This window comes from Lonchura striata, chromosome 36, assembly GCF_050655825.1.
Source record: "Lonchura striata isolate lonStrDom1 chromosome 36, ASM5065582v1, whole genome shotgun sequence".
NCBI classification, from domain to species: Eukaryota; Metazoa; Chordata; class Aves; order Passeriformes; family Estrildidae; genus Lonchura; species Lonchura striata.
Window position 1 is genome coordinate 5076722 of NC_140738.1, and position 23458 is coordinate 5100179.

The 23458-nt window shown below is 53.7% G+C and overlaps 2 protein-coding genes across 2 annotated transcripts in view; one reads left to right on the plus strand and one right to left on the minus strand.

Annotated features, from left to right (window-relative positions):
- The window catches only part of LOC144248803 (uncharacterized), a 1234558-nt gene that overhangs the window by 761998 nt on the left and 449102 nt on the right, over positions 1–23458 (minus strand).
- LOC146764065 (uncharacterized) lies at positions 272–7467 on the plus strand. Its single transcript, XM_085565402.1, has 11 exons — positions 272–350; positions 792–829; positions 1110–1878; positions 2056–2143; positions 2974–3022; positions 4035–4144; positions 4897–5014; positions 5407–5506; positions 5924–6120; positions 6538–6675; positions 7108–7467. Exons 1-11 carry the CDS (start codon positions 272–274, stop codon positions 7195–7197), a joined length of 1776 nt encoding a protein of 591 aa, XP_085421528.1. The 3' UTR covers positions 7198–7467.

Sequence of the window (23458 nt, forward strand, 5' to 3'; positions counted from 1 at the left end):
AGGGTTCTTTGTGCTCCTTTGTGACCCAGGAGAACCTTCCGGGCGGTTTCTGCGTGAGCTGCTGCTGTGATGTCACAGGAGCACTGCCACGTCCCCGAGGTGCTCCCGTGGCTGTGGGACACGGAGGCCTCAGTGTCCCCAGTGGCTCTGGGCACTGCTCCTTGCCGGAGGATCCTCCTGCCCGAGGCATTCTCAGCACCAGCCCAGCCCTGACGAGTGTCCTTGTGTGCTTGCAGGGCTGCAGTCTGCAGACGTGTGCAGTGCAGCCAGAATGATCCAGCACGTGGCTGCTGCAGTTTGCACGCTGTACTCTGTGGCTTATTCGGGATATTTTTTAACCCACTTGGCACGTAAGTCGAGGTTTTCTCTCGGTGCTGTGGCTTTGGGCTTGCTGTGTGCTTTCTGTTCTTCCTCTGGACCCGAGCTGACTTTGTAACCAAATGGCCATGAAGGCACCATTGCTTTGGGAGAGCTCCTGCCAGCAGCTGCAGCTGAAAAAGGGGGTGTCTGCAGCCAGCGGGGCGTGCACAGCATTTGCAATGAGCCCTGGGGGGTTCTGTTCCCTCCAGCGGGGAGTCTGTGGCAGCAGAGCCGGGAACTCCCTGCCCAGCCAAGAACTGACCCAGCCCAGCATTTTGTGCTGTTCTCTTGCTGTGGGAAGGGACTGTGGCTCCTGGAGGGACGCTGGGAAAGCAAAATGCTCTCTCGGGGTTGACTTGCACTGTGGCATTTCCCACCACAGGCAGTTTTTTCCTGACAGCATCTGGTTCATGTTCCCTCTCCCGTTGCAGGGCACCTCATGTGTGGATTCCGAGCAGCTCCTCCTCCGGTGAGTGGGAAAGGAACCTTTGGTGTTTGGAATTGTGCAGTAAACTGTGAGCTCGGCGTGTGGCAGCTGAGTGCCAGCCTGGGAGGCTGAAGGAAAGTTCCTGTCAGAGTCTTTGCAGCAGCAGCAGCAGCAGCAAAGGGATCCCCAGCAGATTTCTCCTTTTCTGCTGCTGAGCTTTTGAAGAGCTGCAGGTCTGGTTTTGCAGGCAGAGGATTGCTTGCTGGCTTTAGCCACAGTGGAATATCGTTTTCCCAACAATAAGTGGCAATGTCGACTTTAGCCCATTGTTAGTTTGAAGGACTCCAAACCCAATTTCTGCTTAGTGCAGCTGGATGTGCAGCTGAAGGCAAATAAGGTGATCACTGAGATAGAACTTCCCGTCCCTCACGCTGCCATCTGTCCACAGGGCACAAAAGCAGCACCAGCCCCTCCTCTGGCTCCCTCTGCTTCCCAAGAGGAGGCCAAAGAGGAGGAAGACAGCGGTGAGCTCCCCGCTGTTCTGGGGGACGCTGGTGAACTTCCCTCGGTGCCGGGAGATGACAGTGAACTTCCCGCTGCTCTGGGAGACGAGGGCGAACATCCCGCGCTGTGGGAATACAGCGGCGAGGCTCCCGCGGCGTGGGACAAGGACAGTGGACATCTCCCGGCGTGGGACGAGGGCAGTGGATGTCCCCTGGTGCAGGACGAGGATGGCCAAGCCCCCATGGTGTGGGATGAGGACAGAGGACATCTCCCGCTGTGGGATGAGGACAGAGGACATCCTGTGCCTTGGGAAGAGGAGGGTGAACTCCCAGCATGGGAAGAGGACAGTGAACATCCCCTGGCTTGGAAAGATGATGGCGAACCTGCAGCATTTTGGGAAGAGGACCCAGAACCTCCCTGTGCTTGGGAAGAGGACACTGAACCTCCCTGTGCTTGGGAAGAGGACACGGAACCTCCCTCCGCTGTGGGATCCTGGGCTGAAGGTTCTGACAGCAGCACAGCCCTGCAGCCAGAGGGGAGAGGGGAGTGGTGCCTGGTGCAGCTGAGTACGTCTGCTCTGTTCCTGTGTTCAGAGCAGGGGCTGTGTGTGTGTCTCGGCATCAGCTGCAGCCAGCGTTGCTCTGCAGCTGAATGTCACAGGGGCATTTATTGTCCTTCCCCAGCTGAGACCAAGGGGCTCACGGCCCCAGGGAGTGGGGCTGCATTCTGGCTCTGCTCTGGTGGGGTCTCGCTCTGGGAGGGAGCCTCTTCCACGTGGTTTCTTTCAGGGAACATCGTGAGCGTGGAGGAGCCAGACGAGAAATACCTGGAAGTGGAGCAGATTGGCCAAGGGTAAGTGCACGGCAGCTACTTCTGCACAAGCAGCCCAGGGGCTGTGCTGGTGCAGGATCAAGGGAGAAGTCAGGAGAGCTCCAAACACCTTCAGACACTGGGGTGCCATCCTGCTGTCTCTCAGTCCTGATCAGAATTGAGAACTGTGGTCAGAAGGAGCCGTCACAGGCCCCTGAGGCCGGCAGTGTCCTGCCTGCAGCAAGGAGCAGGACCTGGGAGATCTTCTGTGTCTGGAACTGGATTGCCTAAAAGAGCCACTCACCATCTGGAGACTGTCAGACAACAGCTCTCAGGGAGATTTCTTTCAAGTATTTTGCTTCATAAAATATCTTCCGGTCAGAATTAACAACCTAAAGGTTTAGAAACAGGAACCGGAGATGAACTAATAAGTGCTCTATTCTAGCACAGCTCGTAGAGCCCATACATTCAGCAACAGACACAGAGCTGATGCACTCTGGGGGAAAATGCATCACCTGCCTGATGGCAGGGCCCTTGTGGATCCTGCAGGTCTTAGGCAGGAAATGGAAAAGGATGAAATGCATTCTTTTCCAGTTCTTTAGACACCCATTGCTCACAACAGGTTTTGAACTAAAGCAATTAAGTGTGGACATTTGGGATTTGCTCCAGCCCAATTCCTTCGTGTTGGGTCTCAGTTTTCTCTTGCACACCTGGCATGGCAGAGGGCTGGTGGCTGCTGCGCTGTTGTTGCAAGGGTCGATGCACCCAGGTGTTTGTGAGCGCTGCAGGCAGCAGAGATCTCCTGTCTGGGTTAGCTTTCACTCCCAGGGCCTCAAGCACTGCTTCTTTCTTCTCTGCTGTTTTGTCTCCAGGGCTTTCGGAACCGTTTCCAAAGGACTCGACAGGGCCACCGGAGGAGAGGTCAGTGCCAACACGCCCAGCACGTCTGGCAGCTCTCCAGGGCTCTCCCCTCTGCTGGGAGCTGTGGCTGCAGCTCTGGGGGCCAGCAGAGCTTTCCTGCACAGGCTGCTCCTCTGAAGGCAGAGCAGTGTCAGCCTGCAGAGCACAGCTGGGACACACTTGGTCCTTCTGGAGTGCCCAAAGGGATGCAAGGAGGGCAGCAGTGTCTGTCAGAGCAGGACATGCTGGCTTGCTCTTCATATCTAAAAGTGTGAATGGATCAGTGTTGGAGACTGAGGCCCAATTTATCTTCACCCCAGCCGCAGACAGGAACACTATTTAGCAGTTTTTCCATCCTGCCTTTCATCTTCAAAGGGTACCTCAAGGCCTAATTAGGGTGAGATCCTGCTTGGGCTCAATTTGGGACTTTAGTTCCACTTCAGCTGTCCACAGAGAGAGAGGGACAGAAATGAGAAGATGGATGTCCAGAGCAAAGCTCTCTCCTAAACTCTGCAGTTGTGTTTGGGTCTGGGGTCAGTGACAGCCTGTGACAGGGATCACCTGAGCAATGGATGTGTGTGTTTGCTTTGTTGTGCAATCCCAAACAGAGCAGCTGCATCTGAAATCATGACCAAATCCCATGGAATTGCTAAAGGGTTCCCGGCTGTTTTGCTCTGTTTTCACAGAACCAGAATTACCTCCTGCTTGCAAAATGTATTTGAATAATAATGAGAGTGTTGAGGCTATTTGAGAAGACTGTAGGTGCAGAGAATGTGGTTAGAGCTGGGAGGCTGACAGCTGAGGGGCCATTTCTGCAGAGCTTGCAAGGCCAAATGTCTCTGGCCATGTGTCCTGTAAGCAGCCCCAGCAAGCTGAGCAATGGGCTGTGGAAATGGCCCTTGCTGAGCTCTGGTGCCCATCCCAGGGCAGTTTGGCACAGCCCGGCTCCGTCGCTCCAAAAAGCCTCGCCCCGTGTTGGCTGTGGCCTCCTGCCACAGACTCCTCCAGTTAAAGGTCTGCAATGTCCCCTCAGGTGGCCATAAAGAAAATGAGTCTCAGAGGGCAGAACAGGGAACGCGCTGTGAATGAGCTCCTGCTCCTGAAGGACAAGAAGAACCCCAACATTGTCAACTCTTTGGACAGGTGAGTGCTCCAGGCCTCATCCCGTGCACGGGCCCTGCCTTAACCTTTCCTGGCAGCCGTAGTCTGTAGCCTGTTTTGAAAATGCCTGACCCAGCCGTATCTTCCCAAAACAGCAGCCTGGCAGTTCGCTCCCTCCGTGTGCCTTGGTTGCTTTGGTTTGGTTTTTCCTTCATTGACCCCGTTTTCTGTGTCTTACAACAAGTGCTGATAAACCACAGCAGAAATTATTTCCATTGGCTTCTTCTTCCCAGCCCTTTTGCATTGCTGCAGATGCCAGGAAAACCAGGGCCTTGTTTGCACAAATGCCTCATTTGCCCATTTTTCACTGGCCTTGCCTGTTTCTGAAGGGACTTTCTGAAAGGTTTTCTGATTGCTTTTGTCCCAAGTGCTGCATGGCCTCCTCCCCTGGATAACCCTGGGGGTTGTGTTGCCTTGTTCTGCAGGGAATGGTGGAACTGATGAGCTCAGAAGCTGAACCAGCTGGGGGCCAGTGTTGTGGTTCCACACTGATCTGGGCTGTTGCTAAACTGCATTTTTCACCTGCTTGCCATCTAAGGACTCTCCTTTCTCACAGGTGTCTCTTCCTTTAGACTGTGCAGATTCCAAGGACTCTGCAGCCTCGCAGGAATGTCTCTCCATGGGATTCTGTCCTCATGGACAAGTGACCTGGAAACAAAACTCCACTCCAGGCTTTTCCATGGGGGAATTGAGCACTGCACATTCATCTCCATGCCACTGCTTTCCTCTTCCAGCTTCCTTGTTGGCGGAGATCTCTGGCTGGTGATGGAATACATGGATGGAGGAACTTTGCAGGACGTTGTCAGACAGACACGCATGGCTGAAGGAGAGATGGCAGCTGTCAGTCGGGAGGTGAGGGATCCTGCCTGTGGCTGCCACGGCTTGGACACGATGGTCCTTCCATACAGGCATGAGAACAGGAGTGGCTCCATGCTCAGGGCTCTGTTTCTCTGTTGTTTTTATGAGCTGGAGAAGAAAGAGCCTCTGCAGTGAACGGCCTGCCAGCATTGCTGCACTTCTGCTCTGTTCTTGCTCTCTTTCCTGCTGTTGTGGCACTCTCTGTCTGTTCTGGATTTGATGTGCTGTTCTCAGCTTTGCCCTGAACCGTTTGCCTGGAGCCTGTCTGCTCTGCACTCCTGGCCTGTCACAGCAAAGCTGCTGCTGGCAGAATTCGGACCTGTCCTTTCTTGTGTGATAGATTCCGGCCATTGGTTTTTGTCCTGGTGTTTCTTGTTCTCTCTCAGTGCCTGCAGGGCCTGGATTTCCTCCATGCGAACCGGGTGATCCACAGAGATCTGAAGAGCTCCAACATCCTCCTGGGCATGGCCGGCTCTGTCAAGCTGGGTGGGTGTTCCTGGCCAGGCACGGCGCTCCCGGGTGCGGCTGTGGGGCTGCTTCCCAGTGCCGGCCAGAGCCCCACAAGGGCTGCTGGGGGCACTGCCCAGCCCCTGCTGCCAGCTGAGAGCGGCTGCCCCTGCAGAGAGCTCCGGAGAGCAGTAGGGTGCCAGGGGTGGCTTTGCTCTGGGTATGGCCCTGCCAGAGGGGCAGGAGTTGGAATCTAAAGCTTCAAGGGAATCAGTAAAAGCCACTGCACGAAAGCTGAGGGTTTCTTTAAGGGTCCAGTTCCACCTTCCCTTGGCTACAGCCCTGAGCACTTTTCCAGCTCACTTCACTACTGCATTCTCAGACTGAGAGTGGGGAGTCTTGGTGCTTGGTTTCCTCATTCCAACTGCCTTTGACAGTGTTTGTTTCTGTCCTCAGCTGATTTTGGCCTCTGTGCTCAGCTCAGCTCTGAGCAGGACCGGCGCAGCTCCATGGTGGGCACTGCTCACTGGATGGCCCCAGAAGTTGTGACCAGTTCTCCTTATGGCCCCAAGGTGGACATCTGGTCCTTTGGCATTGTGACCATCGAGATGGTGGAGGGAGAACCTCCTTACTTCAAGGAAACGAGGGCCATGGTAAGAGGCAAATTCTCCAGGGGCTGCAGAGCCCTGTGAGCACAGGGTGACCCTGCACTGGGAGCAGCAGCTGGAGGTTTCTGCACCTGGGGAAGGGAATTCCCAGAGCACTCGGGCCTCAACACAGACAAATATTCTGCAGTCTCCAGCAACAATTTGCTTTGGGATTTATGCTGTTGCAGCTCTTCTGGCTCTGAGGATGACCTGAAAATGTGAATCAAGTGCATCAGCTCTTTCCAATGGTTGTGGCAGCACCAGGGTTTGGGTTTTTTGGTTGGCATAGGAAAATGAGCTGTGAGCAGCATCTCTGCCAGGGAGGAAAGTGCCCCTGGAGCTGGGGCTGAGAACCCGGGGTCGCTGTGAGCACCTGTGGGTGGGAAGGAAGCTGGCAGAGCGCTGAGTTTGCTTTTCCTGCAGGCTCGCGCTCTGATCCGGCACAACGGGACCCCGCAGCTGCAGGAGCCCCGGCGCCTGTCGGCTCTGCTGCGGGACTTCCTCGAGTGCAGCCTGGAGCCGGACGAGGAGCAGCGCTGGTCTGCCCAGGAGCTGCTGCAGGTGAATGCCGAGCAGCTGAGGGGAAGCAGCAGCGCCAGGGAGGGGTTTTCTGCTGGGGCCCCTCCGATAGTCTCCAGCCTCGCTGCGTTCCACACGCAAAGCAAGCAGAATCCTCGCCGGGTTTGGCTTGGCAGGGTCCTTTCGAGGGCATCTGCCCCTGGTGCCCCACAAGGAGCAGGGCCACCTTCAGGCAGGTCCGGTGCTCAGAGCCCTGCCTGGCCTGAGCTTGGATGTTCCCAGGGAGGAGGCACCTCCCACATCCCTGGGCACCTTCTGTCAGTGTTTCCCCACTCCTGGCAAAAAGATTCTGCCTTAGATCTAACCTGAGCCTGCTTCCCTCTCCTGAGTTTCTGACCATTTCCCTTTGTCCTGTTGCAACAGAGCCTGTGAGAAAGTAACAGTTCATTTCTTTCTTTTTTATCCTTTGGGCAGCACCCGTTTTTATCATCAGCCAAGCCTCTCTCCAGCCTGACCCCTCTGATCACCGCAGCAAAGCAACTGAGGGAGCAGCGGAGGAGATGAAGCACTGGAGGACAGCTGTTAGTTACAGTAGTTAGTTAGGACAACTAGTTAGTGATGGTAGTTAGCAGTGCTAGTTGGTTATGGTAGTTAGGACAGCCTGTTTGTTACAGCTCTTATGACAGCCTGTTTGGTATGGCAGGTTTTTGAATAAAAACTCTCTTAAACCTCAACTCCCTTGAGGTGTCCCTTCCTCCTCCCTCCGTGACTCGGCTGCCCGGAGCAATGTGAGGGGAGAGCGGGCCCAGCCTGGCCCAGAGCTGAGCCCCAGCAGAGCCCTGGCAGAGCCCAGAGCAGCCTCGGATCTGCAGAGTCAGCCTGGGAGGAGGCGCTCGGAGCCTTCTGGGCTGCACCCGACTCTTGGTTACAAACTGCGTGTGCTGGAAAATGCCACCGGCTCTGCCAGAGGGCAGAAGGGGCCCGGGGAAGGCCCCAGTGCTCCCTGCAAGGGAAACACCTGCCCTGGGTTTGTTATACAGAACTATGTAGTTGGTGGCTTTTGCTCTTATGTCTTGACTTCTGCAACTTATTCTTAATCACAACGATTTTGATACAGTACAGTTTGTAATCACTTTTAACTGCTTTTGCTGTAATATAATTTGTCAGCTTTTTGTGGCCAATGCCCTGGCCCCTGTGTAGCTCATATCCTCAGAACTTCATTCATGGCTGATAGTTTAGTTTGTGCACAGTGTGAAAAACATACATACTAGTTTTGGCTATTGCAAAATATTGAACTGGATGCCATGTGTCATGCATTAGAATGTTAACTTTTGCAGAAATAGCTGTAGTTGTGAAATAATAACTAATGCTTTTATTTTTGTAACTAACTGACAGTAATAACTCAGAGGTATTTGTGAAACAGCCAATGTTGATTTAAATACTTGTAGAAGTAGCTAAAACTGTCTGTATGGCCAGATAACATTTAAGGAACGGGTGTGCTGAGGACCCTGCCGCTGACCCTTTGACTGTCAGGAACTGTCTCCTGCTGATGTGGAAACCCAGGTGTCCCAGGGTGAGGTTCTGGTGTTTGTATCCCCAATCGTGGGTTCTGTTCATGTTTGATATTCTGTTCTGTGCTCTCAGAACTGACTCTGAAAGTGAAGGTTTGTTTTGTCTTGTTATCAGCTGGCTCACCTCCCCCCATGGTCTGTTCTCCACAAGAAGCTTGTGTGGGCTGGCTTGGCTTGCTTTTGCTGGCTTTGTTTGCTTGCTCTTCCTTCCGCTCTTGCCTTTGCTTTTTTCTGTTAGTTAGTTTAACTAGGCAGTCCAATTCTTTCCCTGGACTGTTTCTTTCCCTTTCCTTCTTCTGAATACCATCCAACCTGCTCTGGACTGGGACCTGGGAACCCCGAGGAGCACCGGGAGCCTGCGCTCTGTGATCTGCAGCAGCCATCCCCAGTGCCCAGAGCAATCCCCAGCGCCCAGACCCGGGCGACCACCCCCAGGAGAGACTTTCTGGATTTGTCATCTCTGCAGAGTGGTGAAAGAGTTTTGTTGTCATCTGGTGTTGTTCATTTTTTTTTTAGTGCTGGGGAGTGTTTTGTTTGTTAAATAAACAGGTTCTTTTCCACTTCTCTCAGAGAAAATTCTTCCCAAATCAGGTGGGTGGGGAGGAGCCGTGGGGGTTTGTTTTCTGGGGGCTCCTTCCAGAGGAGGATCTGGGGGATTTGCATTCCAAGAGCACTCAGGGTTGCGGATTGAGGTTATGCCCAAGGGGATCTGGGGTTGGACAACACAGCAGGACTGAAGGTTAAAAATGTCCAAGGGGATCTGGGGTTGGAAAACAGTAACACCTAAAATTCTGCTGGGTTGAGAGACATCCAGGATTAAACCTGCTGGGTTGATGGATTAACATTCCATGAGCACTCAGGGTGTAGATATGTAATGTAGACTGTTTGAAAGTAAAAGGTACCTTGTTGTATGTGAGAGTGAGTGAAAAATAAAAGTGAGTAAATGTAGATTAATGGAAGTATATATAATGTAGATTGTTTATTTTGAGCTTTACTTTATCTCCTTGGAGGGAGGTGGATTGTGTTGAATGGTATTGTGAGAGAAAGGACTTTTTGAGTAGTTGAAAGAAGATGGTATTCTGGTTGTTAGAGAAAGTGGGAAACAGAGGCAGAGGACTTGTGAAGAAATGTGAGGAATGGACTATCACATCTAAAATGGACAACACCAAAATACACCAAAGGAGTGTTGAAAAGGACTTGCATAGAAAAATCAGCAAAAAGGAGTGACAAGGGAAACAGAGGGCAAGCCTGGACTGAGCACTGTACTCACCAGTGAGAAGATCACACGTACCTGCTGTGGGCAGCAGCCCCACAGGCAGGGGAGGTGGGGGTATAAGCCATGCCAGACCTCTGTCATTCCTGTTTCTGTCTCTCATTTGTTGTCTTTTCCCTTCTGAGATAGCAGCAAGATCGTGTCACAAATGCTACAGAAAGTATCACATGGAAAGAAACCAAAGTTCCTTTTTGTTACACACACCCATGTCAACAGCCACTGTTATAACCCATCCAAATTAAGTACCTGCAGGCAAAATGGGGAAAAACTGCAGTGTACCAGAATAGGTTGGCTTTAGACTGTTTATTGGCTAATGAAGGGGGTTTTTGTGGAAAGTTTAATATATCAGACTGTTGAAAATAGATGACAACGGGGAGGTCATCCTAGAAAAAAACAACCCAGACACCAATCCAAAAATGGGAAAACAATGTTAAAAACTAACTGGTGGGGTAATGTATTGAGGCTGGGATGGTGGAAGAAATGGGGATTCTTCCTTTTATGTGTTACAACTGTTATAAATGAAAATTTGTCCAGCCAAATTAACATGAAAAAATAAAATATTTATTTTGCAATCAAATTCTATCTAGGCCAGCCACAAGGAAAGAACAGAGCCGAGCCCGGGGTCGGCCCTGGGTGTGCAACAAGGAGTCAGCCTCAGCACAGGTTTTCCTCTAAGCCCACACACCTCCATCCTGGCACAAGCGGTTTTTATAGGGAAAATTCTGCCTGAGGCCAAGATTTTGGCAGTCAGTCTTCTCTTCAGAGTCCACATGTTAATAAGATTTTCTGCTTTGGTGATGAGGGAGAACAATTCAGTGTCCGGAGTTTGTTGAATCCCTTGATGAAATTTACAGGAGGGAAGGCTGCATTCACCTGTGTCTGCCCAAGGATTTCCATTATATCCATCTCGGGTCCTTCAGGCAAGGATCAGCACCGGGGGTTCCTGCATCTCCCCAGCCATGGCCCATCTCCTGGGGAGCCGCACCTTCTTACTTGTAAATCAGTTTCCAATATACACCCGGTCTCACCTGCGAGGGTGGGGGGGAATGCTTATACAAACGTGTAGAGTGTTAGAGTGTTCTAACAAATCTAACAAATATTCAATGTCACATATATAATATTAGAAATGGCGCCAATTATATCTGCTACATATAACAGTATGGTAAATGTAGCTTTGTAGATAAAATGAAGCTTTAGTAGTAAAAAAGAAACTATGTCTGTGTGTGTGTGTGGGGGGGGGGGGGGTTAAGGAATGAGATACTCGCTTCAAGGAACACACAAATTCTCCAGAGAAGAGCAATTTATGGTTTTCTTATTAGAAGAAGCTGATTTCTTCACGCCTTGCTCAGACTCGAAGACCCCGTGGGGATTAAAGAAAGCAGTTGAAATACAACAGAGTTTTTTGTTTCAAATAGAATGTATGCATAACCATGAAGGATATATGAATATGCAACAGTGTATTGTTTTAGGGATGATTCTTTCATTCACAAGATACATTCCTCTTGGTTTAAGTGCCTGAGAGCATCTGGACCTCAGATATTCTTTCCTTTTTATTGTCTTGTAATTGTCCTAACTCTAAATTTTTATTAGTCTAATTATATTCCTATTTTTTTCACCATTTTAATATTATTAAACTTTTAAAATTCTAAAAAACAAGTGATTGTCATTTTTCACAAATTCCTATCAGGAGACAGAGAAACAATTTATCATTTCAATCGCATCATTTGATTACAAGCTGTCCTCGGAATAAGAACCAACCAGACAGCTCCAGCTCCTGACCTTCCTGCCGACCAAGCCACTGAAATGAGGAACACAACATTTCACCAGGGGATGGGATCAGATTATCTGTTAGCAGAAAAAAAAGCAGTTTGTGGAAAACTAAATTACTCAAACTGATGTTGGCAAAGAGATGACAAGGGGAAAGTGTTGAAAAAGATAATTAAGGAAATAGGAAAGCAGTTTCTGTATTGGTCCAAGCAAGGAAAAGATGGGAATGGGACACGGTTTCTTGGCTCCCCGGCAGACCAGGGGTTAAACGTTGGGTGTCTCCTGGATTGTCCCCGGAAAGAGCCCATCTCTGCAGAGACACCTTTTTTCATTTGTAAATTAGGTCTTTCTTTCTCTGCCAACTCTGGTTTTCCAGCCCTGGCTGCAGCCACCGGTCATATAAAACTTTAAGAATCTTTTTCTACAAGCACAACTGACTTAATGTATATTTTACATAAGCACAAATTATTCCATAACATATATTACAATGAGGCCGCAGAGATCCCCCTGCAGGTCCCTGGGGATGCAGAGATCCCCTGCAGGTCCATGGGGATGCAGAGATCCCCTGCAGATCCATGGGGATGCAGAGATCCCCCTGCAGGTCCATGGGGATGCAGAGATCCCCTGCAGGTCCATGGGGATGCAGAGATCCCCTGCAGCCCCTGGAGGAGCCGGGCTGGAGCTCGGCGATGCCTGAGAGGAGCTGTGAGCCCGCGGGCAGAGGGGCCCCGCTGGAGCAGCCTGTCCTGGCAGGACTGAGCCCGTGGCACAGTGACCCACGCTGCAGCACTCGGAGGGGGCTGTGCCCAGGGGATGGACTCCGCTCCGAGAAGTTCCTGGAGAAGTCTCGGCCGGGAGAGAGCGCAGGGTGCAGCAGGGAACGACTCCTGTCCCTGAGCAGAGGGAGAAGCCCCGGGGGATGAGCTGAGCATGGCCCCATTCCCTGTCTCCTGCCCTGCCGGGGGAGGAGGTGCAGCTGGGAGCAGGGAGGCGTGGGGAAAGCTGCATTTAAGGCTCTGCACTGACTTCTCCTGCTCCTGCTCCGAGTCTTTGGAGTTTTCTGACAGAAATCTCTCCCCTGCCCCACCCACCCACAGGGCTTCGGGCAGGTCTCCCTTTTCGGGGGAAATCAAAGCGAAGCACTGATGCACTAACGAGGGGCAGGAGAAGTGAGGCTCCTGGGCTTCCCGCAGAGGCGGAGGCACGGGAGGCGCAGGGCCGGGAAAGCCGTGGCGGGAGGCGCGGAGAAGTTTGTTTGTGTGGGCAGCTCAATCCCGGCTCGGCCCGGGCCCGTGCCGGGGCTGTTCCTCATCTCCGGCTTTCCCCTCACGCAGCCCGGGGGCGCCGAGAGCGCGGGGCGAGGCGGGGCCGTGCGCAGAGCCCGCCCCGAGCTCGCTGCCATTGGCCGCCGGTGCCGTCAGTCGCGGTTGCGGCGCGCTGATTGGTGGGAGCGGGGCGCGGCGCGGCCCCGGCGGCGGGCTGAGGGCGGCCGTGGCCGCGCAGCGCCGCCATTGGCCGAGCGGCTGCGCGGGCCCGGCAGCGGCGGCAGCGGCCGGAGCGCGGTGAGGCGGCGGCGGCGGAGCTCGGAGGCGGCCCCGGCGCAGGTGGGAGCCGCGCTGGGCTCTGCGGGGGCTCGGGGCCGGCTGCGGGCGGAGGGGGCGGCAGGGGGCTCCGGCGGCTCGCCGGTGCCGTGTCCGGCCCGTGCCGGCCCCGGGCTGAGGGCGCTGCGGGAGCGGCTGCCCGCGGTCTCCTTCCCGCCGGGGCCGGGCAGGAGCCGCTGCCGGAGCAGCTGGCTCGGCCCGGCTGCTGTGGGTAGGACAGAGGGGCTGCCCCGCGGCCGGGAGCGGGCGGGGAAATTCCCGTCGCCGGAGGTTCGTGTGCCCGGCGGAGAGCGAGGAGTCCTGTCAAAGTGACTTTATTGCCGAGCAGGGGCAGAGGCCGTGGGGCATTTGCCGTGCGCTCTCTGCCGTGGCTGTAGTCCGCAGCCTCCTTTTTATCCTCATTTTCCCGGCCGATCTCCCTCTGCCTTTGCCCACCGGCTGAGTTCCTTGGAAGGTTCCGACTTCCCGATGCGCCTGGAGCCTGTCCTCGTTAATGTGCACCCTCCTTTTGTAGAACAGCCGATATTCATGGCTCTGTTAAGTCTTTGTTCTTCTCCTCGAAGTTCGGGAATGTGGCGGGACTTTGAGCAGCTGTCTGGGTCAATTTGTAACATTTATTGGAAGTGATGGTTTCTCCCCTTATCTATAAGTGCCTGGTCCTATCTCCAGGCAGATTCACTCCTTGACTCTGTTTTGTCCTTCCCGGGTCCTCTTTGGTTTTGGGATTATTCTCGGTGCCCTCATTCCCTGTCCTTTTGTAGCCGTTTGTGGATCAGGAGGCCTGGCTGCCACCTGCATGCCCTGGCTCAGCTGCTGGATGAGCTGCACTGCCAAGGTGTGGAGCATGGTAAAAAGATGAGAGTTGCTGCAGCACAGAAGAGGAGAAGCAGCATTCGTTTGACCCCTGGTCTGCTGGGGAGCCGGGGAACCGTGTCCCATTCCCATCCTTTCCATGTTTGGACCGATACATAAAGTGCTCTCCTATTTCCTTTGTTATCTTTTTTAGCAGTTTTCTCTTGTCATGTCTTTGCCGACTGCAGATTGAGCCACTTTGTTTCCCCCAGACTCCTGTTTTTTCTGCTCACAGATAATCTGATCCCATCCCCTGGTGAAATGTTGTGTTTCTCATTTCAGTGGCTTGGTCGGCAGGAAGGTCAGGAGCTGGAGCTGTCTGATTGGTTCTTATTCCGAGGACAGCTTGTAATCTAATGATGCCATTGAAATAATAAATGGGTTCTCTGTGTCCTGATATTAATTGATTCGGGTCCCAGGGGCTGGTCCATGGTGTTGTAGGATTTGTTCTGATGGTCCTTTAATTCTTTTGCCCATTTTTGTGTGTTCCCTCCATCCGGGGCTGCGTCAATTGACTGCTTTTTTCTAATTACATTATCAAATAGTTGAATTCCAACTGATTTCCTTGAACTTGTTATAGCAACAACCCCAGTGCTCTGATACACCCTGTACAGCACAGACAGTGACAGCAGGTGTTGGAGTGGGCAGAGGGATGATCCCCCCTTATTTTAGTGCAGTTTTCCCAACATTCTCCATTTGCTGTTTCCCTTTGCAGCTTCAGCCGTTTCTGTTGCAGAGTCAGAGATCCTCAGCACGGGCTCTGCCTTCAGCTGTGCAGATTCCATCTGTGCAAGCAGGCAGAGCTTGGGGTGAGGGGCAGAGGGAATCAGCCAATTCCTGCCTCAGGCAAGAAGAGCCAGGTACATTGTCCCCACTTTGCCCCAGCGGTGTTAATTTGAATTTCTAAAGCTCCTTCTGGGTGCCTGGAATGCAGCTTCTCTTCCAGAGGAGCTTCAGCAGCCTCACATGTGCCCCCCCCACAACCTGCTGCTTATTTTTTTTTCCCCTTCAAATCATCCATTTAATATTTGTGACTTAAAGGGTGATCTTTAAATCTCTTCTATTTTTGCGAAGTACAGCCTAAAGGTGAATGTTGAAAAACCCAGAAAAAAATGTTTGTATCTCTTACAGAAACATACACAAAAAATTCCAAGGCAATTCAGTTTTTTTCTACTTCTCCTTGGAGTAAAAATTCATTTTCACATCTCTGACCCAAACATAACCGGCAATATAGAAGAGGGATTATTACAAAAATATACTCTAATTCTCTAAACTTTGCATTGGAACTGCAGGAAAAAGAAAAACTCCACCAATAGGTTTAGTGTTAGAGTCAAGGCATTCCTTGATTCTGGCCAGGATGTGCAACAGAAATAATTCCATCCCCACACAGCCCGGGTGTGCAAAGAAAATTGTTCCATGACATGTGGGTTTTAGTCTATTTTTCCCAAACTGGATACAGTCTAAATGCATTGGTTTAATGTTCTGTAGTTTCAAGTTGTGCAGTTTTTAGTATTTGGTTTCCAGTTGGACCCGGATTCCTTTGCTTGTGCTGTTAATGAGGTGGGAAGTGCTGGATTTCCTTCTCAGCCTTTTGCAGACCAGGTGTCTGCAGCTCTGCCGGGGGCAGTGTCTGGGGTAGGTGTTGGTTGCTGTTTGCTGCTGGGGTTGATGTTTTGCTGCTGGTCGTTGTCTTTGTGGGTATCTTTTGGGCCATTCCCAGTGTGTTGAGGTGTTAAACTCATCTCCACTGAGTGGTGTAACATCCCTTAACAAAACCTTTAACATTTCTTTCCCCAAGGCCAAGGCAAAGCAAGCCTGAGTAGAGAAATCAAAGGTTAACAATGTTCAAGTCTATGAGCTGGTCTATTTTCCATGGATGCACTGGCAGGCAGGGCAGTGTGTGAGTGAGAGCCAGAGTGGAATTGTCCCGGTGTCTCCCCAGCAGCTGTGGCAGTGCAGGCCCAGAGAGCACTGAAGCTGCAGCAGTGGCAGCAAGGGCTGGCCCCGGTGGCTGGAGCTGCCCAGGGAGGGTGGCCAGGCCGAGGATTTCAGCAGAGGAGGTGTGGGCAGGCCCAGGGCCTTGCCCCGCTGTGGAGCCCTGGCTGCTGCTGCGCTGCCTTCAGTGCAGGCTCAGGGGGGCCTCCCATCCTCCTGCTGCAGGCGGGAAGTGCAAATCTCCGGGGCTGCAGAGACCTGGAGCCCAGGCTGAGGGGTCCCCCGTGTTCAGCTGTGCTGGCGGCTGTTTCTGGCCTCGGGGCCCCTTGGCATGGGCCACGCCACTTGGCCACCAGTGGTGCTGCTTTGCACTCCTTAGGCAGAGCCCACGTCCTGCTTGGATGTTGGCAGCAGCAAAGTGCCAAGGCAGGCTCTGTGCCAGCCCAGCTTCCTGGGAGAGAGATTGCACCAGAGACAGGATTCTGGCCACAGACTGCTTTAAATGTGCATCCCTTATCTCCACCCTGCACTAGGTGGAGAATTACCAGAGTAAGGAATTCCCGAGATCAAATGCAAGGGAAATAATTTAGTATCTGCCCTGGGTCTGGCTCTTCTTCTTGCCCAAGCCAATGGCAAAAGCCGTACCCATGGCATCTTGGTTTCTATCCCCAGCTTCCAAAGGTGTTTCTTTCTTTCCCCATTTATTCTTTGTACCCAGCCTGAGCTCTGGGGTTGCCAGGGGTTCTGGAGGTCCCACTGTATTCCTAAAGCTGCCATAAGCCCCTGGAGGATCTTTCCTGGAGAATGAGTTCTGCTTGTCTGAGTCTGTTTCTTCCACAATCCCTTTTATATTAATTACTTCTTTTACAGTTACCTTAATAAGTGATCCAGTGGTTGCTGAGCAGTCAGAATTGCTTTTGCCCCCCTGTTAGGTGAGATGGTGTCACCAGAAGATATTGGAGCCTTCCTGCTCATGGCATTTCAGTGCCAGGCTCTTACAAGCACACACAGCTGTGCTGGTTGAGCTGACCATGGGGGTAACCTGCGCTTTGTCTGATTCCCTTTCCTCAATAACAGCGTGTCGTGGAACTCTTTTCCCTTCTGCTGCCCTTGAAGAGCCATCCACAAAGACATTTTCTGCCTCAGGCCAGGTAATGTCTCCTGAATCTCCCCCAGGCTGGGTCTGGAGCTGTGTCACTTGAATGCAGTGCTGGGTTTCTTCCCAGCCCCTCTGTGGGCTGTTCAAACAGGAGGCTGGGTTAAACCCTTCCCCTGTGCTCAGTTCTGAATCCTCCTGTGCCACTGAACAAGTTTCACACTATAATTACCGAGCACTGCTCATCCATTGCGAGGCTCTTTTGCTTATCAAAGCTTGAACTTGATGGCAGACTGGAACAGTCGGAGATCCTGTTGTCATCAGGTTTTGGGCCTCGGTTCCCGGTGAAGCTGTGGCTGCACAATTTTGCAGCCAATGAGGCCACTCTGGCCACTGGGTGAAACATTTTGGCCCAAGAATTCCTTTGGCATGGCCCTGTTGAACATTCATCTACAATTCCAATTTCTTTTCTGAGTCTGGAAGAGCCCCAGCTGAGGCATTGATATTTTTGGTTGTTCATTTTCCCAAGTTTTGCTCTCTTTCTCCTGTCCATACCACAGCATGGAGGCTGTCTGAGGTTAAAAAGTCCTACAATGTTCTGGCTGGAAAGAGAACCCTTAATCCAGCCTGTGTAATTCCCTGTTAATCCTCCGTATTGTCTCAGCTCGTTTTTGGTCCTGGGAAATGTTACTTCTGAGATTGCCCAGACCCTCTCTGCATCAATCTGCCTGGAATCTTCAGTCCCAGTGTTTCCCAAATATTTAAACTTTTTCTGCATCATTTTCACTTCTTTTTCAGATACTCAAAAGGTATTTTTTAGATAGCAAATTGAGCTATTTCACAGGGGCTTTGTCTACCACTTGTTCTTGTCCTCCTCATTGGAGCCATCTGATTCCCTGACTGGCAGGATAGGAGTGCTGTAGGGAGACATCCCTGGCTCCAAGAGCCCTGCCTTTAGCAGGGACTCCATACCAGGCTGTGAGCCCTTCCTTCCCTGCCCTGGAACAGGGTGTTGCTTTTAGACACCACTTGTCCTGGTTGCTTCCAAGTAATTTGGAGAGGCTCCACATCAAATTTTCCCTGGGGCTGCCCACACCTCTGGGTTCCCTTCAGCACAGGCCTTGCCAGACATTTGACACAAAGGTACAGCAGCAATAGCCTCTGTATCACCTTTTACAATATTACAATGCCACCATCAAATTCCTTCCTGGTTCATAAAAATGACAATAGGAAGAGAAATAAATTAGTTTATTTCAAACCTATCCCTCACAGCTCCTAATAGTGATTAAACAATTGATACCAGCTCAGGTTTCCCATCTATTCCCTTAATAATGAAAACACTCCTTTACAATTTTCCCCCCTAAGGTGTAAGATTTAGAGTGGATGGAGAGGCCCCTGTGTCCATCAGGAGAGGCCTCCTCTGGATGCAGACCCAGCCTGAATGTTCTCCAGGGCTCCAGTGTCGTGGGTCCCCGGTGGGATGGGAGCTCAGAGAGCCCTGACAATCCATGTCCATGCAGGGGTGGACTTGCTCCTGCTGAGGGTGCTGCTGTCTGTGCTTGCAATGTCCTTGTGGGCTGCAGCTGGAGCCCTGACTCCTTCCCAGGGGCTGTTTGGGTGGGCTCTGCCCTGGCCAGGAGGGCAATGCCTCTGCCAGGTGCTTGTGGCCGACCCCGTCATGCCCTGGGTGCTGGGGCCCTCTTGGGCCCTGGGGTTGATCCCTCAGGGGCTGTGGGAACTCTGCCGTGGCCTTTGCCTTCAGCTTGGCCTTTTGCTCATCCCTTCTTGCCTTCAGCTGCTGTGCCCTTGTGCCCAAGTGCTGCAGGGCTTCTTCTGCCACTCCTGCAGCCCGGGTCACTGCCTGTGGGTGCTCATCCTCTGAGAGCTGCTGAGCTTTCTGCAAAACCTTTCCTTTCTGCAGGGACCCAAAGCAAATCCTGAACAGCAAATCCTGATCCTTCCATGTGCACTCTGCATTTCCCAGCTGTTCCTTTGTGTTCCCCGTTGTGCTCAGGGTCCCTGCCCAGCCCGTGTGGCAGAGCCGGTGCCTGTCCTGCCGCAGTGTCCAAAGGCGGCCCCCCCGGCGGGCAGGGCCGGCAGCTCCCCGGGGCCGGGCAGCGGCCGGGGCGTCCCGCAGCCTCCTGGGGGCCGGGGGCCACTGCCGGCCCTGCCCGGGGCTGGTGGGGTCAGGCAGCGCCCGGCGCTGAGCCCCGGCTGCCCCACAGCCCCGGCCCGGCCCCGCAGCTCCCCACAGGCCCCAGCCCGTGCTCCCGGTGCCGCACCTCTGCGCCCGGTGCTGCCGCTGCCAGCGCAGAGAAACCCCTGGCATCCGGACCTCCTGCTTTTCCTCTCCTGGAAACCGGGGATGGAAGGATCTGGATCAGCTGGCAAATTTCGAGAATAAGACCCTGCTGAAAATCATCCCAATCCTGAGTATTTTTCTCCTCCTCTTTTCTGTCATCCTTTTTATTACCACATAGATTCCTCCTGCTGCCTCTTGCTGTAATGATATTGCTGCACACTCCCCTTCACCTGATCCCTTCCCAGCACACCAACACCCTCCATTCCCTTGTTTTCCAAATGCCTTCTCAGTTTCCCTTATTTCCTCCCTGGGTGTCCATGTCCTTAATTAACTGTGGGGGAATGTGCAAACTACCTCAACATTCTCCCAAGGGACCCTTCAGAGACATTTTGGGATCATCATCCCTTTGGCCAGGACCCTCCCTGGCTTTCCCTTTTCTCCCCTCCATGGGTGCCCTGCCATGTTCACTCCCCGAGGATCCCAGGGCACTCACTGATGAGATTTTCAGTGCTCTCTCCCTGCTGACTCTTCCCAGACCCCCTGATGTGTCACTCCTCTGTCTCCTGGTCACTCCCGGGTCCCCAATCAATCTCTGGTGCCGCCACCAGCCAAGGGAGCCGATCACCCAAAGTGGGTGAGGCACCTTCAGCTGCACTCCCTGCCCGCCGCCCCGGACAGTGTTGGAGGACACAGCCTCCTTTTCATCCTAATTCTCCTGGCCACATCTTCCTCTCCCTTTCCGCATTGACTGAAGTACTTGAGAGGTACAGACTTCCCAATCCACCTACTACATACTCCCATAATATGCTCCCTGTTTTTATATAGCAAATGATATTCATGGCTCTGTTAAGTCTTTGTTTTTCTTCTGGAACTTCTGAGCAGGACCTTGGCTGAGGAGCAGTCTGTGTCATCAGTTAATAACATCTTCTGAGACAGATTGTGTCTGCTGTCACTTCCTTATGTACAGGTCCCTGGCCCTATATCCGAGCAGATTCAGAGCATCTGTTTGTAAAGACACTTTCCTGTTGTTCCTTCCATGGGGTCCCCCGTTTGTGGGACATCCCCCCTGGAGCAGGGTGTCCCCTCTGTGCTGCAGCCCCAGGGCTCGGGCAGAGCTCAGCCAATCAGAGCCCGCGGCGCTGATGACTCACCAGTTGCCAGGCAGACTCGCAGCTCCCCGCGTTCCCCACCTGGACCCACCTGCGCCCCCCCTCGGCCCCATGGCCCCGCGAGGGGAATTTGGGGAGGTGGGAGTGGGGCAGCGCCAAGGCCGGGCCCCCCCGCGCTGTCCTGGCGGGAGCGGCTGCAGTGGGGACCGAGTGCGGGCGGGAGCGGCCGAGAGCCCAGCGCTGCCCCAGCCCGACCTGCCCCAGCTCCATCCCTGCCCCTGCGCTGGGATGCTGTGGGTGTGGGGGGAAGAGGGAGCCGGCAGTGGGTGCAGGGCCTGGGGGCAGGAGGAGAAGGGAAGGAGAAGCAGGCTTGAGGAACAGAATGGTCAAAGGATGCAGGTGGCATGAGAAGGTGGGATTTTGCAGGATAAGGAGGAATGGCAGTAGGAAGAGGAGTGTGAGGAAGAGCAGGCACACAAGTGGAGGAGGAGGAGGAGGAGCAGAAAGAGGAAGCAGCAGAAGGTTCCACCACTCCTTATAGGTGCAGCCTCTCCCTCAGCCCAGGATCGCTGCTCCCCCCACGTGCAGCAGGTGACTGTGGAGGGGGATCCACGATTTTCACGGGGTGAATCTTGGTGTTTCTGAGTTTTCTTGGGCTAAATGTTGGTGCTTTGGTTTTATGTGGCAGCTGAATCTTTATCTTTTGGAGGAGGATTTGCTGAGCTGTGGTGTTTGGGGTGTTTTTGTTCTGTGTCTTGGAAGTTTATGGGATTTTTGGGCTGAATCTTGGTCCTTTGGAGGTTCTTACAGACACAAGATTCGCAATGACTTCCTGAGATGAACTTGGGCAAGGAGGAACCTCCAGTCCAAGGTGCTCTCCTCTTGTTTTTTCCCCAAACCAGGAGTTTGCATTTCCAGGGCGTGGCTGGATGGAGGAGGAGGAAAAGCCCCGGAGATGCTGCAGGAGGAGGAGCTGCAAACCCAGCCCAGGGAGCTGCAGGGAGGAAAGAGCCCCCCTGAGCCAGGAAGGCGGGTGGAGATCCAGGCGGAGCTCGGAGCTGGTGGAGAAGCCTCATGGCAGGGAGAAGCCCCACAAGTGCTTGGAATGTGGGAAGGGTTTCAGCTGGAGATCCAACCTGATCCAGCACCAGAGGATCCACACTGGGGAGAGGCCCTATGAGTGTGGGGAGTGTGGGAAGAGGTTTCAGAGAAGCTCCACTCTCCTCCTCCATGAGCAGAGTCACACAGAGGAGAGGCCCTTCCGCTGCCCCGACTGCGGGAAGGGCTTCAACCGCAACTCCAGCCTCACCGTGCACCGGCGCATCCACACCGGGGAGAGGCCCTACGAGTGTGGGAAGTGTGGGAAGGGCTTCAGTCACAGGTCTAGCCTGGTCGACCACCAGGTGATCCACACTGGGGAACGGCCCTATGAGTGCTTGGAATGTGGGAAGAGCTTTGGGCGGAGCTCACACCTGAGAACACACCAGCACATCCACACTGGGGAGAGGCCCTACGAGTGTCCCCAGTGTGGGAAGAGGTTTCAGACCAGCTCCAATCTCCTCCTCCATGAGCGGATTCACACAGAGGAGAGGCCCTTCCGCTGCCCCGACTGTGGGAAGGGCTTCAAGCAAAACTCCCACCTCACTGTGCACCGGCGCATCCACACCGGGGAGAGGCCCTACGAATGTGGGAAGTGTGGGAAGAGCTTCTCACAGAGCTCAGCCTTGACCCAGCACCAACGGAGGCACCACTAAGGGAAGCCCTGTGAGTGCCCTGAGTGAGGGATGAGGGTTTGGGAAGAGCTTGGAGTGAGGGAAGAGAGAGAGGGAAGAGCTTGGTGCACTGCTGCAGCTCCATCCATGGGAGGATCCAGGCTGGATGATCCCCAGTGACCCCCGTGGGGCAGAGCCCTGGTGCCCCGGTATGGGGAATAAAACAGAGAGTAAAGCAATGGAGCTGATAAAGGGGCCCGATATCTGAGGCCTGACTGAGCAGAAACTGTGGGAGACACAGACACAGTTTAAATCTCCCAGGGCAAGAAGTGACCAGAAAAAATGGTGTGAGTCTTTGTGATAAGATAAATGTTCCCACGTTACTGGATGTCACGAAGAATATGTAACCAATGGGAAATTGCTACCAAAAACAGAGCCCTCTATAAGCACCATACAAGTAAATCCCTGTATAAACACCTGGTACACTCAATAAAATTGGCTGTGCTCTAAACTGGGATGTCCCCGTCTCTCCATGGTGGGTAACCCTGTTGTGGGTGATCCCCGTTGGGTGGGGGAAGGTGCTGGAGGGATTTCTTTCCCTTCTCCTGGTGCTCCCGTGGTTTGGTTGGTAATAAATTCCCTCCCTGTGCCCAGGCCGGGTCTGTTGTCCCCGTGCCGGTGCTCGGGGCGGGATCTCTCCCGTTCCTTCTCTGCACTGCCGGGCCTCTCCTCAGCCAATGAGAGAACGCGGTGGAGAAGAGTCAGCCAATCAGCGAGAGCGGCGCTGATGACTCACCAGTTGCCGGGCAGACCCGCAGCAGGCAGTGTTCCCCACCTGGACCCGCCCTCCCTGCCCAGGGCCGGCCCCGCCGTGGGGTCCCCCCAAGTCCCTCCCCAGTGCCCCCAGGAACTGGGCTGGGTTTAACTGGGAAGCTTTACTGGGAACACTGGGAGCAGGCGGGCAGGGGCAGAGTGACAGCAGGGCTGGGGGACACTCGACCCCCCCCAAAATCAGCGTGGGGATGGAGCGGTGGTCCTGGCCGGGCCCGAGGTCACAGGGAGCGGCTGCGGCCGCCAGCGGCTCAGGAGCTCTGTGGGCAGAGAAAAGGGGGTGACACCGGGCTGGGGACCCCGGCGAGCACCCACACTCTGGGGGAGGGGGGACACGACTCACGGGACCCCCCAGACTCTCTTGCGCAGGTAGAACCCGATCCCCAGTGCCAGGAAGACAAAACCCAACTCGGGAGTCTCCAGTTCCTGTCAGCATCTTGCTGCGGCAGCATCCACCAGCATCTGGGTGGTCCACAGGGGTCAGGATCTCCCAAAAACTCTCACAGACACCCAGGCCCCTCCAAGCACCCTCCTCATCGCTCCCAACCCACTCAGGATCCCCTGAAACCTCCCTCTTGATCCCTTCCTGACCTCCCCAGGACCCACCAAAGCCCCTCCTGTCCCTCTCAGGATCCCACAGCCTCCTTCCAGTTGCCCCCACTGCCCCAGGACCCCTAAATCCTCTCCCAGTCTCTTCCCAGTGCCCACCAGGACCCCCAGAACCCCATCCCACCCTCCCCAGTATCCTTCAAACCCCTTCTTAGCCCTTCCAAACC

Coding starts and splice junctions, on each gene's coding strand:
- LOC146764065 (XM_085565402.1), top strand. CDS start 272: ATGATCCAGCACGTGGCTGCTGCAGTTTGCACGCTGTACTCTGTGGCT. Junction 1,879..2,055: donor TACGTCTGCTCTGTTCCTGT/GTTCAGAGCAGG, acceptor TCTGGGAGGGAG/CCTCTTCCACGTGGTTTCTT. Junction 6,121..6,537: donor TCAAGGAAACGAGGGCCATG/GTAAGAGGCAAA, acceptor CTTTTCCTGCAG/GCTCGCGCTCTGATCCGGCA.